The sequence below is a fragment of the Zootoca vivipara genome, chromosome 8, assembly GCF_963506605.1.
Source record: "Zootoca vivipara chromosome 8, rZooViv1.1, whole genome shotgun sequence".
Classification (NCBI taxonomy): Eukaryota; Metazoa; Chordata; class Lepidosauria; order Squamata; family Lacertidae; genus Zootoca; species Zootoca vivipara.
The window spans coordinates 14626278-14641620 of NC_083283.1; the positions used below are offsets into that span (position 1 = coordinate 14626278).

The 15343-nt window shown below is 44.7% G+C and overlaps 1 protein-coding gene across 4 annotated transcripts in view; it reads right to left on the bottom strand.

Annotated features, from left to right (window-relative positions):
• Positions 1–14363, bottom strand: part of DEPTOR (DEP domain containing MTOR interacting protein) — a 53450-nt gene extending 39087 nt beyond the window's left edge. For 2 of the 4 annotated variants that reach the window (XM_035124826.2, XM_035124823.2), the window contains exons 1-4: positions 13316–13857; positions 13030–13130; positions 5612–5790; positions 2471–2594 (exon numbers count right to left, since the gene is read on the bottom strand). In XM_035124826.2, coding sequence (XP_034980717.1) covers positions 2471–2594; positions 5612–5790; positions 13030–13130; positions 13316–13321 — 410 coding nt within the window. In that variant the 5' untranslated portion in view covers positions 13322–13857. The other 2 variants (XM_035124824.2, XM_035124825.2) reach the window with 2 other exon arrangements.
• Between the last annotated feature and the right edge of the window lie 980 nt (positions 14364–15343).

The window sequence follows — 15343 nt, forward strand, 5'->3', positions numbered from 1 at the left end:
AACGGCCTCGGTCCTGTATACCTGAAGGAGCGTCTCCACCCCCATCGTTCTGCCCGGACACTGAGATCCAGCGCCGAGGGCCTTCTGGCGGTTCCCTCACTGCGAGAAGCAAAGCTACAGGGAACCAGGCAGAGGGCCTTTTCGGTAGTGGCGCCCTTCCATCGGAGGTCAGGGAGATGAACAACTACCTGACATTTAGAAAACACCTAAAGGCAGCCCTGTTTAGGGAAGTTTTTAATCTGTGATATTTTAATGTATTTTGCTATTTGTTGGAAGCCGCCCAGAGTGGTGGGGGAAACCCAGCCAGATGGGCGGTGTATAAATAATAATAATAACTGACTCCGGTGAAGGATGGGTTATAGAAGCTTGGACTGCTGTAAGCCTGTTACTGTATTGAGAAATAAACCTCAGTTACTTAAACTGCCAGCGTTCTGTGTCTTGTGTGGGAGAAGCGCTAAACCTGACAGCCAGCTTACATCCAATTGATCATGGCTTTGTTACTTGGTAGCCTGGCGAAGATGTTTACTTACCACTGGTGACCAGATGAATAGCAATTGACCTACTTGTCTTACTTCTGTCTCTGTGCCTAAAGATATACAATCCCCTATCTCAGGCATCCCCAAACTGCGGCCCTCCAGATGTTTTGGCCTACAACTCCCATGATCCCTAGCCAACAGGACCAGTGGTCAGGGATGATGGGAATTGTAGTCCAAAACATCTGGAGGGCCGAAGTTTGGGGATGCCTACCCTATCTGGTAAAGGCCACAGCTTCTTGCTTCTATTTTCCCAGCCCTATTCTAATCTCCTACAGTCCCTTACTAGGGGCAAACATCATCAACATCATTATTATTAAATTTTGTATATCGCCCATCATCACACAGATTGGCCATTTCTGTTATGCTAGGTAAGATTCCTGAGGACATCTGACAGACAAACCACTATTAGAGACTGATAGTCTCAGTGTTACAAAACACCTACTTTCTTTCATTTCTCACATGCATTTCCCCCCCTCTGAGGGCAAGTACATGCCATGCAGTTCCCCAAGCAAGTAACATGTACAAGAATGCAAAAACGGGGGTAAAGAGTCCATGAAAATGCATATATTGGTACGAATATCATCATCAACAACAACTTTATGATGGCCACAGACCAGCATAAGTTAAAATAGAAAACACAGTAATTTAGGAAATAAAACAGGGGTGATTCAAAGAAGGGGTGGGGATGAGTGAGGGAGACTTAAAATCAGCTAGAAGGTTGAAAGCAAGCAGTTGCAAAAGTAACTATAGAAGGGAGGGTACAAGAGAGGGCACGGGTCTTGTGTATGAGCCTTCAGTTTAGGTCAGGTGTGTGACCCAAACCATTCTTCGGCGAATGTCCATCACAGCAATGCAAAATATGGCTGCTGTGTATGTTACGTCTGGGTTTGCATCTTGAAGTAGCAAGGAGGTATAGAGTTGCTCCATCCGTCTAGGGAATTTGTGTAGTATTGGCAGGAAGAACCTGACTCATATGATGCATAATATTGGCAGTGGAAGAAGACATCTTCCGTAGTTTCGAGTTGCCCTGAGCCACAGGGGCATTTCATCTCCTCGTACGGTACCTTCCTAAAATGGCCTTCCTGGATAGCTGAGGGGAGGGCCTGGCATCGGGCCAAAGTGAAGGCCCTTCGCTATTTTGCTATTTCTAGGTTGGTTATATTATGTGGCATTTGGGAACTGAGGTATCTTTTGGTTTGTTGGTAAGAGTAACACAGAAAAATGCTTTGTTTCAGGGGAAATCGTTTTGCAGAAATGCATGTATTAGGCAAAATTCCATACTAAAATGCTGGTGCATTGTCTTGAGGACTTAAAATTTTTTGTAAAGCAGAGGACAGAACTTAAGCTTGTGGAAATGAGAAAACGAGAGGAAACAAAGCTAACACGTTGGGCCATCCCTAGCTGCAGTCAGACAAATAAAAGCACATTTCACTCTGTTCCTTGGCACCTGGAAGAGCCACGCGTGCTGCTCATGGATGACAATGTTGTACCAAAACACCCCCCATGAATTGACCAATCTGTTCACCTTTTGCATATCCATTTCCAGTAAATGTCAGCTCACATATTGTACTTGCTGCTACCTGCGGCTAAATCAGGCACGCTGCAAACAACCCCTTCAGTCTGAGCAAAAATGACATGGACCTCGTCGCAGGTGGCAAACTAAACTCCTCTGTTATTTGACCCATATAATCTGACGGGATAGTCAGAATCTCCACCCAGCCATCTGTTTCAAATCTTAATTATATGCTCAGGACTCATCTCTGTCAGTATAACCTTTCTCTTGGGAAAACTGAGGAGGTGGAAGATGGCGTTCTTAATAAAGGAGAATGCAATTCAGCAAGAACCTATGAATGTAAGACCATTTTTCTAGTTGTTAATCAACCCCATCCGATAAAGAGCAGCTAACACTGGTCAACGTTCTGTGCGCAACCTACTTTTCATAGAGCCTCTGTCCCCTCATGAATGCCTTCACTTCGTTGTCAAGTGGGAACGTTCCATCATCTTTCCTAAAGCGGTAGAAAAGTTTGAGGTCCTTGAATTCCTTATGCTCATCGCAAACTGAAATGCAAAACCCAGAAGAGGAGGAGGAGGAGGAGGAGGAGGAGGAGGAGGAGGAGGAGGAGGAGGAGGAGGAGGAGGAGGAGGAAGAAGAAGAAGAAGAAGAAGAAGAAGAAGAAGAAGAAGAAGAAATAGTAAACACTTCACATCAAGAACTTGCAGTAATCATCATTATGAATCTGGAAACAATGCAGGTACTAAAGCATTGTTTTCCTTTACAAAAAAAACCAGGCTTCAGATAAACCACAAAAATGACTGACCTTTTATTTTACTTTGTTTTTTTAAAAAAACTTAGTTTGTGAAGCTCTGCACGTATTCCTACTTTATTGTATTATCTGCAGCCATTTATAGGCGGGGGGAATTACTGACCTTTTTAAAAAAATCTGTTGATTATAGTTTATTGCATTTTTACCCCACCCTGCCTCTCTGGAGTGTGGGGTGGTGTTTCATTGTTCTCTGTCCCCCACCATTTTATCTTCATAACGCCCGGTGTGATAAGTTAAGCTGAAGGATAACAGAGCTTTGTAGTTGAGTGGGGACTTAAGTTTAAGTCTCCCTGACCCTCTAACCACTACACTGACTCCAGTAACCCACAAATAGTAATCTGTGGAAAGTATGCAGGCTGAAAGAGAAGGAGAAGTATCAGTTCTATTCCACTTTATTTATTTATTAAACCTATAAGTCACTTCCGCCGCCCCCACAAAAGTAACTCAAAGCAGCGTACAACAACAAATAAATAACACACACATTAAAACCAGCGTAACACGGAAACAGAATAACATCTAATCCTCATTCCTGTTTTTAAATTGCAACACCAAACAAAAGCCTGAGTGAACAAGTGGACTTTCCGCTTGCATTGTGAACTACAGTAATAAGGATCAGCACCACCCATTTCTTAGAAGGGAGGGCAATCCACAAACAGGGCCCCGCCATAGGTTTGCTCCACTTACCAAGACTCTCTTTCTATCTTGTGATCAATGGCCATGTTCGCAGGTAGTGAGAGGTTTCTGGCTCATTGTGGCTTATGATGAATAAGCTATTTGCCCAATTGTCCTTTGATGTGTGCAGGCTAAATAAACCAGGAAAACTTGGCTTCCCCCCTTACATTCAAAGATGAGATCCTGAATCGTTGCTATCTAGAGAGTCATGATCGCTGAAACCATAGTTTGTTGCCGACTTACCAATGGCATCTTGTTCAGAAGCAACAAACCACAATTCCCAGTTTGTTTATCCTGCTTACACCAGGGAAGGAGTGAAGTCGGAGCAAGTGGGCAGGATCTTCATTTATCATAAGCTACAAACCCCCGTTTATTGTTACATGTGAACACGGCCAATCAATTACAGTGGTACCTCTACTTACGAATTTAATGTGTTCCAAACGCACATTCGTAAGTCGAAGAAATTTGTAAGTCGAATCCCATAGGAATGCATTGGGAGAAAAAAAATCGTAAGTCGAAGCAACCCTATCTAAAAATTCGTAAGTAGAAAAAATCCTATCTAAACCGCATCCAAGATGGTGGATGGAGCTCCGTTCGTAAGTAGAAACATTCGTAAGTAGAGTTATTCCTAAGTAGAGGTACCACTGTACTGGTCTTTTTGTCTCTCAGCTTCAGCCCATCTCTGTTCTCAGTTCCTTTGTCCACTTATTTCATTCTCTTTTATGCACTTAAATCTCTGTATATTTCTCTTTAACAGTTTCCTCTATTGTCCAATATTTATCTAAAACGTCTTATCTCCCTTATGCAAAACTAAACTCCCTTATGCAATTTTATATTTTTCATCATTTCTTATGATCCCCTTTTTTTTTGCTTTTCTCTGCTTTGCTCCCTTTGCTTCTTTTCTTGTCGTTAGGTTAATTAACACGTCTTATTTTAATTTTTTTGTTGCAATTTTTCTTTTTTGCTTTCTTGTACTCCTACCAAACTAGTGTTCAGTCTCTTATTTTTATTCAGATTTTGAGACTGTGGGTAAGAGAGACCTATGGATTTTATCTGTGCACGGGGTCTGATATTGTGTCCAACATGTGGCTCACCATATGTTGTTGGACTTCAACTGCCTTAATTTCTGACCCCTGGAAATGTTAGCTGAGGCTGATGGGAGCTGTAGTCCAACATCATCTGGAGGACAAAACATTGGCTAGCCCTGGGTTTAAGTAATTAAAACACACACACACACACACACACACCAACTCCCTTCAGCAAATGGATAGAAAATAATATGCACAAACTTGCAACACAAGAACAAGTCATGTACAAATGTAGACTTGTCATGGACAAATTTAATGATTTTTGGAATTCATTTTTAAAAACACTGTATTAGGTTAAGTTTAAGGTAACTACAATAACAATCATGTAATGTTTATTTAAAATGTTTTCTTTTTGAAAATATATTTTTATTAATTTTTTGCATATATTTCCAAACACCACAACATCTCTTCTTATCTTACACAATATTTTGCCTATAAGCCAAGGACTTCCATCAACAATGTCTGATGATTTTCAATCTTCATCACTTACCCTGCATTTCATTATTTTCACTATTACTTTTACTAATCCATAACTAATAAGCCTTTAAAAATGTTTTATACATGGGTGTTATTTTATCTTTTTTATTCTTGTCACGTCTTGTCTTATTTTACCTTGTTCACTTATAATTTTATACTTTTTATTTTTCAATAAAGAACATTATATATGTGTGTGTGTATATATATATATATATATATATATATATATATATATATGTATGTATGTATTATTTAATCCAGCTGCTTTTTCTTCAAAATAAACAGGGCTTTTATTTCTTTAAAAATGTGAATAATGCACTGTTTGGTTTGGCCCTAAAATAATGCATGCTAAACACACCAAATACAAATGCTATTATAATCTTCAAAATCATTATTTAGGTTTTTATTCCTTCATATTGACTAACAACACATGACAATCACTGGGTCAGACCTGCCTGCACCCCAACTAGAGTTTGTGGCTATGGGCTCGGATGTGCTGATTCTTTCCACTCACCATGGTGAATGATGCTACGATCCAGTAATTTTTGCACCAGTTTAATTGCAGTCTCCCTGTCAGAGGCCTCCTTGTGATCAATCAGCCAGTCAATCAGTTCTTTGGCAACGAAGCAGTTTGGATACGTCTTCAGGTGATGTCTCCGATCTTTAATTATCTTTTCTTCGTGCAGTCTGAGCCTGTGAACCAAACAATATCACGCCGTGAGAAATCTTTGCATAGCATCTGCCTCAACATTACAAGCTGGAAAGGAAAAGCGCCTTCCGTCATATCAGAATCGCAAGCATTGGTGTTAGCTAAATAATAAATCATCATCATCATCATCATCATCCTTTGAAGGTGTCGCTGGCCTGGTATCCTCACTTCCATTTAACACTTCCCTCTGCTATCTGTAGCCACACCCCTTTTTAACAGAACAAAAATACCTCAGAGCATATTTCACAGTGTCATATTTCACAGTCTCTCATCCTAAACCTATTTTCTCTGATAGGTCCTATTGATTTGGATGGAGTTAAACTTTCAGGTAAGCATACTTTGGGTTCAGGGCCGGCCGCCGGCTCAAGAGACATTGTCGCCTGAGGCAAAGTCAAGGTATGTAATATCCAAGGCAGCAAAATAGTCAAGTTATTTTGGCACCTGAGGCAGGACATCCCACCAGTGTTTCTCCCATGCCCTGTCAGTAAAAATATATCTTCTTCTTCTTCTTCTTCTTCTTCTTCTTCTTCTTCTTCTTCTTATTATTATTATTATTATTATTATTATTATTATTATTAAAAATGTCCTGCTCTTTCATGACACACAAAATCAGTTGCCTAATAGTAGGGCCGGCCCTTATTTTGATTTCCACTTTATGGTTCAGTTATAATTTGCATGAGGAAGTGCCTGCCCATCAAATAACCACAGAGGTCTAGCAATGCGTGGGGAGCAATGTTGGAAGGGGAGCCTTATTGCTCCAGAAGAAGCATCTTTCCATTTGGAATATGCTAGCCTTAAAAAAACAACAACTAAGAATTAAAAGCATTTGGAATTAAGAAGCAAGCAGGCTTCCTTCCAGGGAAGATGGCAAGACTCCCACACAGGCCTGAGCCTTGGCATCTCGTTCAGAAAGTGAGCCATATCCCCACTTCCCCTGACACTACTGGTTGTTGTTGTTCAGTTGTTTAGTCGTGTCCGACTCTTCGTAACCCCATGGACCAAAGCACGCCAGGCACTCCTGTCTTCCACTGCCTCCCGCAGTTGGGTCAAACTCATGTTGGTAGCTTCGAGAACACTGTCCAACCATCTCATCCTCTGTCGTCCCCTTCTCCCTGTGCCCTCCATCTTTCCCAACATCAGGGTCTTTTCCAGGGAGTCTTCTCTTCTCATGAGGTGGCCAAAGTATTGGAGCCTCAGCTTCAGGATCTGTCCTTCCAGGGAGCACTCAGGGCTGATTTCCTTCAGAATGGATAGGTTTGATCTTCTTGCAGTCCATGGGACTCTCAAGAGTCTCTTCCAGCACCATAACACTACTGACATTACTAGGAAAACACAATTATACACAAGACGGGAGGCCAGATGTGTGTGGGGGGGTCTTCTTTTGGAGAATTTCCAGGCCCTGTTCCTCCCTTTCCCCCTTTCATTTAAAAGGTAGCTCCCTCCCTGGTATCTGGAGATCATGGAAGCAGCAAATAGAAAACTGAATAGGAATTAAAAAAAACACACAAGGACAGTCTGAGAATGGAAAAAGGAGGGCAGACAAGCTGTCTCTACCCATGTACAAGTGTTTGTGTGAAAGAATGCACACTTGTTGGTTTGCACAGCTCGGGTACTGTGTACCATGTGAATAACTATACAAGCGTTTCAGTTCAAGTATTCAAGTACACACATACTGAGTGTGAACGCCCCATGTACAGTGGTACCTTGACATCCGAAGGTTTCAACTTCCAAAGTCTTTTCGCCATATGCACGTTCTGCACCCACGCAGAAGCGGTGCGCGCGGTCGGCGCATGCGCAGAACGGGCGCTTTGACAACCGAAGACTTCGACTTACGAAGAGCGCCGCGGAGCGGATTGTCTTCATAAGTCGAGGTACCACTGTATTTTCATTTTATTCCAGCTTAACTGTCTTTGCTTCTGCCAAAGTATCCTCTGCTAGAGATCTCTAGGTCCCCACACAGAACTAAAATGACCGGAGTTTACTCGCAAAGGGGAGACGATGGTTACACTAGTTTAACTCTCCAACAGAGACATACGCATAGTACTTCAAGACTGTTTTAGGCCTGGCAGATGGTGGGACTGGTTCTTGGCCTGACAGAAAATAAAAACACGAGGAAACATGGAATCAGTTTCCCAGTGCCATATGTTAAAACAAATAAACACACTCCAGTGTGTCTATTAAACGAGTTTGAATGTCGGCAGCAGCCAGGAATAATTCTTCCACATAAGTGTTAACAAGCTTCTCATTACCACATTATTTGTGATAGCCAGCTGCCAAAAGTTATGTTAACTACATCCAGAGCTACAGGCAAACATTGTGGATGTATGCTGTAATATATACATGCACAGGTAAGTATAGTGCAGGAGGTTCAAACATAATGATCTGAGGAACAAATGTGGTGACTGGCAGAAATCTAAGACTTTTTTTTTGTACTGTCCCTGTATATTTCTAGCCATTGCTTATGCTAGAGCAAGGGTGGGGAACCTTTGGTATTACAGATGTTGCTGAAGTACAATTGCCACCAGCCCAAGCAATATTTGATTGGACTATGTACTAGTTGCCCTATAGTCTTCCTGCCTAAGCTGGTGGAGGAGGTCTTGAACATGGCGGAGTACCCTCGTGTTATTTTATTGGGGGACTTCAGCATTCACCTTGAGCCCAGGCTCAGGGCTCCTTGGCAGCCATGGGGCTGTCCCAGAGCATTGCAGGCCCACTCATATTGCAGGCCATACCTGTGATCTGTTGCTGACTCCCTGGACTCCATCTCCTGGCCCTTCTCCTCTCCTGCCTCTGAGTCTGGACTGCTCTCTGCCACAGCCTCTTCCTGCTCACTAAACCCTGTTGCCTCTTCAGCTTCCGGCACCTCCTCCTCCCCATCTGCCCCCTCTTCTCCCTCCGGCCACTCATTGTTGTCCCACCACCAACCCCCTGGCTCTGAGCCTTCTTCCCTTTGGGGTTCCCTAGGGGGTTCCCCAGCTGTTGCCTCCCACCACTCCTCTGCTTCCAGCCAGTCCATGGCATTCACTCACTCCTGACTGGGGAATCCAAGTTGACACTCTGCTCTCTAGCAACATTTTCTGAAGAGCAACTAGGATCTGAACTGTCACTATGCATATATAGCCCATATAGCTACATATCCCACGAACATGATTGGAACTGCCTATTATTCCAAGCCACAACTGGCTTCTGAGGAAGAGACAATGAGAATATAGTTCTCGTGAGTGTCACTTGCTATGCGATCAGCATGATACATGCAGTTAGATCACTGTCAGTTTGGACCCAAACAAGGAATCGACACATTAAAATTAGATCTGGTGCTAAGCAGACTGTATGGACACCGTATAAATGTTTCCACATCTATTTTTGCGTGCGAAAGGCAATAGGCTTGGTACACGGTTCTTTGCAGCTTATTTTAGCACTCTTGGCTGTAGGGAAAGAGATAGGATTTCAGCCTAGACCTTGAAATAGGTGTTCTAGAAAATGTATTTTAAAATAAAGCAAGACTGGGTAATGCTTAGATAATTTGAAGAAGGGCTTTGGCTCAGTGGCAGAGAAGGTCCGAGTTTCAATATCCCTGGCAGCTCAAAGTGGGGAGTTGAGAAAGTCACCAGTCCAAAATCCTGCACAGTTAGATGAACCAATGTTCTGACTCAGAAGAAGATGCTTCATGTGTTCCTAACTGTTCACAGTTGGTCTTTAAGGTGCTACTGAAGGAATTTTTTATATTTTGTTCACAGAAGAGCAAAGTAATGCCAGAAAGCACTTAGGTTATTTGGAAGAAGTTTTTTAAGTTATTTCCCATATGAAGCAGTGCAGCCATTTTGGTTTTGAGCTACAGTATTAACTGAATTGTGTTAGAAGAGATATGGCAAACCCTTAGCCCATAAGCCCCAATATATTTACAGTGACAAAGTTTTAATATACCCCTCAAGTGTCCCAGGAAAACCGGGGCATCCTCTTTTTTATTGCAAGAATATGTCGGCTATTTTGGTTGCCACAATTTCGCAACATGCTTTTTACCCGATCATGCGTTTTAGGGTGCCGTGCCCGAAAAAGTGCAGGGTTTTTTTTGGGGGGGGGAGGGAACCATGGCGCGAAATGCTCTGTTATGGAAACTGAATCTTTGGAAAGAGGAACATGGGAAAAAGAGAGGAAGTATCTAACTGTCGAAGACCATTCCACATAGCATTTATAATCCCAATTGACATGCCCTCGTTTACAACAGTTTTTATTACAACTAGATTTATACTTCATCTTAAATTGAATTTTGCTAGCTAGCAACAAGGGGTGTTCTAATGGAGGTCTTTTAAAATGGCTGGCATTAAGCATCTCTCTCTCTCTCTCTCTCTCTCTCTCTCTCTCTCTCTCTCTCTCTCTCTCTCTCTCTCTGCATCTGTTTCTATCTATCTGTCTAACATCAGAATGATTGGATGAATTTCACTGCTCCCTGAACATCCTGACAAATTCATGGAGGATAATGGCTTCTAACCATGATGGCCAAAGAACAAGTTCTTTGAACACCCAGTTGCTGGGGAGTTCAAGTGGGAAGAGTGTTGCTGCATTCTAGAACCAGATGCTTTCTGTAGGCATCTGATTGGCCATTGAGAGATTGGAATGCTGGACTAGATGGGCCTTTGGTCTGATCCAGGAGGGCTCTCCTAAGGAGATTTACATTGCTAAGAGAGAAAGGATCGGTATTTAATTGCTAAAAGAGAAGTACAATTTTTAAAAATATATTGAAAGGCCCCAAACCACACATTATTATACAGATAACGGGAGTCTGGATATGTAAGGTAAAGGTAAAGGGACCCCTGACCATTAGGACCAGTCGTGTCCGACTCTGGGATTGTGGCGCTCATCTCGGGTTATTGGCCAAGGGAGCCGGCGTACAGCTTCCAGGTCATGTGGCCAGCATGACAAAGCCGCTTCTGGCGAACCAGAGCAGCACACGGAAACGCCGTTTACCTTCCCGTTTGTAGTGGTATTAATTTATCTACTTGCACTTTGACGTGCTTTCGAACTGCTAGGTTGGCAGGAGCAGGGACCAAGCAACGGGAGCTCACCCGTTAGAAAGTTGTATCATAATGACTTCTGCACCTGCAGAATCCCCTCCCCCCCACACCATTACACGCTTGTTCTTAAAAATAGGGAAGGAAATGGGTGGGGAAAAACATCGTCATTCTGCTTAAGATGTGATCCTTCTTCCTTGGAAGTAAATCCTACTGAGATGAACAGAATTTACTTTTCAGGAATCATGTTTCGGATTGGGTTTAAGGGAGCAATCTTCCAAAATTAAATGTACTGCTGTGGTATTGGCAGTTCTCCATTCATTCTTTGGGGGAATTAATTAATTTGAGAATGCATGAAAGACTAATGGAGCTTCCATAATGAATTTAATGCCCAAGAGATGCTAAGACCTGCATTCTGATTACTTGCTTCCCCTGCTTTCCTGTCTTATCTTATGACCTGGACTTTATGCAGCCTGAAGAGAGCTCAGCATGATTAACAGGTTTGGTCTGATATAAGCAGCTGCCCATGCTAGGCACTCATGGCATACAAAGAATGCAGTCACTATCTTTCCTTTCTTACACCTCTTCCTCCTCCCTTTGCCTTTTTAAATTCGTTGGCTGACCCACTGTCAAATAACCCATGCAGCAATAATTCACTGAAAATTGCACAAAATTACAGTAGATTACAGATACTGCAGGACGCGGCAAGACATTTCTCTACCCTGAAAAGTTTTGCCTATGGTGATTCATGCCATTGAAGAATGCAGGTATGAAACTGGATGCACAAGAGTGTTCATTTTCTCTGTAAACCTTATAAAAAAAAGCATAAGCAGCATGACAGTATTCTCAAAGGCCCAGGTTTATCTTCTTCTGTTTTCCAATTTCAGTGCAGCCTCAGGGCCGGCCCACCCATGAGGCCAAAGCAGGTGACCGCTTCAGGTGGCAGGGTCCCCAGGGGCAGCAGATCCTGACGTCACTCTTTCCCCACCCCGTTCCTGATGTATATCTTCACCCACCACCCTGTCTTCCCTGATGGGAAAGGGAGGGCACCTCAGGGGCCGAAATGTCTTGGGACAGCCCTGTGCAGCCTCTTCCACTGCATCTGAGGTAATGGGAGTACAGGACAGTGGCACACGCAACTCTCCCTGGCACCTGCTACAGCCCCCTCACATTGCCAATGGCAGAGCTCTTGCCCCCCCCCCCCAAGTACAGTCATACCTCGGTTTAAGTATGCTTCGGTTTGAGTACTTTCAGTTTAAGTACTCCGTGGACCCGTCTGGAACGGATTAATCCACTTTCCATTACTTTCAATGGGAAAGTTTGCTTCAGGTTAAGTACGTTTCAGGTTAAGTATGGACTTCCAGAACCAATTACACTCATACTTTGGGTTAAGCACGTTTCAGGTTGAGTACTCCGCGGACCCGTCTGGAATGGATTAATCCTCTTTCCATTACCTTCAATGGGAAATGTTACAGGTAGGTAGCCGTGTTGGTCTGATGACGTCGAAACAAACAAACAAAATTCCTTCCAGGAGCACCTTAGAGACCAACTAAGTTTCTCATAGGTTTGACATAGGTATGTCATAGATTATTATTATTATTATTATTATTTATTTATTTATACCCCGCCCATCTGGCTGGGTTTCCCCAACCACTCTGGGCGGCTTCCAACAGAAAAATAAAACACAGTAATCTATTAAATATTAAAAGCCTTCCTGAACAGGGCTGCCTTCAGATGTCTTCTAAAAGTCTGGTAGTTGTTTTCTTCTTTGACATCTGTTGGGAGGGCGTTCCACAGGGCAGGCGCCACCACCGAGAAGGCCCTCTGCCTAGTTCCCTGCAACTTGGCTTCTCGCAACGAGGGAACTGCCAGAAGGCCCTCGGTGCTGGACCTCAGTGTCCGGGCAGAACGATGGGGGTGGAGACGCTCCTTCAGATATCTGAAGAAGTGTGCATGCACACGAAAGCTCATACCTATGACAAACCTAGCTACTGGAAGGGATTTTTTTTAAAAAAAAATATTGTTTCAGTGGGAAAGTTCGCTTCAGGTTAAGTACGCTTCAGGTTAAGCACAGACTTCCGGAACCAATTGTGTACTTAAACCAAGGTACCACTGTAGTGGTTCTTCCTGTCTGTCCCTGTCAGGAAAAAGACCTCCCACTCCCCAGTTCCCTTTCATGACATTTGTGCAAAGGGAAAAGTCCAGGTCTCCTACCGTAACTGCTCCCCAGTAAGCAGGACCTCGGCCATGTGCTCCAGCTCCGTCGCTCTCTGCTGCATGGTGCCCAGGCTGCTTTCTTCCATCTCGCCACTAACCTGGCCAGGTGCACACAACAACCAGAAGGTTAACAGGGAGGAGATTTGGATTTCTTTCTCAGCATCTCCAGTGCTCAAAGCTGCAGCTTTGCAATCTAACCCCCTCAAACACCAGTTTGCTCAGTGGGTTAGGGCGTGGTGCTGATAACGTCAAGGCCGTGGGTTTGATCCCCACCTTTATATACCTGCATTGCAGGGGGTTGGGCTGGATGACCCTCGGGGTCCCTTCCCCATTCGAAGACACCTCATCATCACCCTTCTGCCCCGCTTTAATTAAAACTTCTGGCTCGCTGCATCCCTGTTCACCTCCTGCCCTTGAGCTCTTTCGCAACTGGCAGCGCGCAAACGCGTTTTATTCCTCGCTTTCACAAGTTTCCCTTCTCTCGCGCGCTCCTCTCTTCTTTGCAGGAACCGAGGAGCTGCCTCGCTCCGATCCGTCCTGCAAGCCTTGCAATCAAGCGCTTTTGGGCAGATTCCACCCCCTTCCCCCCCCCCTTCATTTCACGTTGCAATAATTTTGCACACGGCAGTTTGGGAATGTTAGCTGCGGACGGGTCAAAGGGAATGCAGCTTTTCTCTCCCTCCCCTCTAATCCTGCCGCAGGGAGAAATATGAAGCAGATTCTCGGTCTCCGGAGAATTGCATTCTTGCATCAGTCTCGGGAGGAAAAGGCACCGGAGGCTCTCCGCGCTCAAACAGAAACTACCACCACCCACCCGGGCTTTCCACTCACCTGGACTGGGGAAAGTCGTGCGTTCCTTCTGCAGGCGATCAAAAAAGATCCCCCCCCCCACTGGCTTCCTTGTTGTGGTGTGTGACAGGCAGCTCGCGCGAGGGAGACACGTGGTTGCAGCAGAGGCAATCCGGCCGAGGCACCAGCGACCCCCTCCGTCCGGCACTGGCTGGGGCGAGGGGGCTGCTTGCGCAAAGCGTGCGCTCAATGCCAGCTGCGGCGCAGGATCCAGTTCAGCGCAAGGGCGGCGGTGGCGGAGGGGGGCTGGGAAGGCTTGAAAGGGAAGATAGAGAGAGAGAAGGCTCCCCTCTTCATTTACCACCAGCGACCTTTCACAAGATTGCAGAGCGAGCTAGCGAAATGGAGAGGAGGCGCTTCTTTCTGCGCGCCTGCCTGCCTGCTGAACAGGGGAAGCAACTCCAGCTGCTTGGGTCTCCCCCCTCCCCTCGACTTAACTGAGTTCTTCCTGTTCTTCTTCCTTCCACAACAGCTGGGGGGGAGGAGGAGAGAAAAATGGGTCAAAGGGGGATCGTGTTCGATTAAGAAGCTCCGCTGCGTTTCTTCTTCCTAAGAATAAGTAACAGAAAGGCATCGGGGCTCTGCCTGCCAGCCAGCCAAGTGCGGTGGTGGAGAAGCGAGATCCCGAGCTGGCAGGGTCCAGGTTCAGCTCTCCCTGGGTGACCTTGGGCCAGACGCTTATCTGCCTCTACCTCGCAGGGCTGTTGTGGAGCAAAATGGGGAGGACATACCCTCCAACATTTCTCTGATGACAATAGGGACGTGCTATTCCACAATATTTTTTATTATTTATACCCTGCCCATCTGACTGGTTTGCCCCAGCCACTCTGGGTAGCTTCTAACACATACAAAGGTAAAGGGACCCCTGACCGTTAGGTCCAGTCGTGTCCGACTCTGGGGTTTCAGCACTCATCTCGCGTTATTGGCCGAAGGAGCTGGCGTAGTTTCCAGATCATGTGGCCAGCATGACAAAGCTGCTTCTGGCGAACCAGAGCAGCACACGGAAACGTAGTTTACCTTCCTGCTGTAGCGGTACCTATTTATCTACTTGCATTTTGACGTGCTTTCGAACTGCTAGGTTGGCAGGAGCATAAAAACATAATAAAACATTAAACATTAAGAAAGAACCCCTATACAGGGCTGCCTTCAGATTTCTTCCAAAGGTTGTATAGTTAATTTATCTCCTTGGCTAGTGGTCGCATAACCATACCCTCCAACATTTCTCCGATGAAGATAGGGACATCCTATGGAAAAGCAGGGCATTCCAGGAACAAATCATAAACCAGGATGGCGTCTGTAAATCTGGGACTGTCCCTGGAAAATAGGGACACTTGGAGGGTCTGGGAAGAGGCACAGTGCCAGATTAAACCCTGCAGGTGGCAGCCGAAATCTCAGGGGCCCTTACAAATTATCTCCTAAAACATTTTTATAATTTTCTTTCAGGATCTAATCAATATTACTT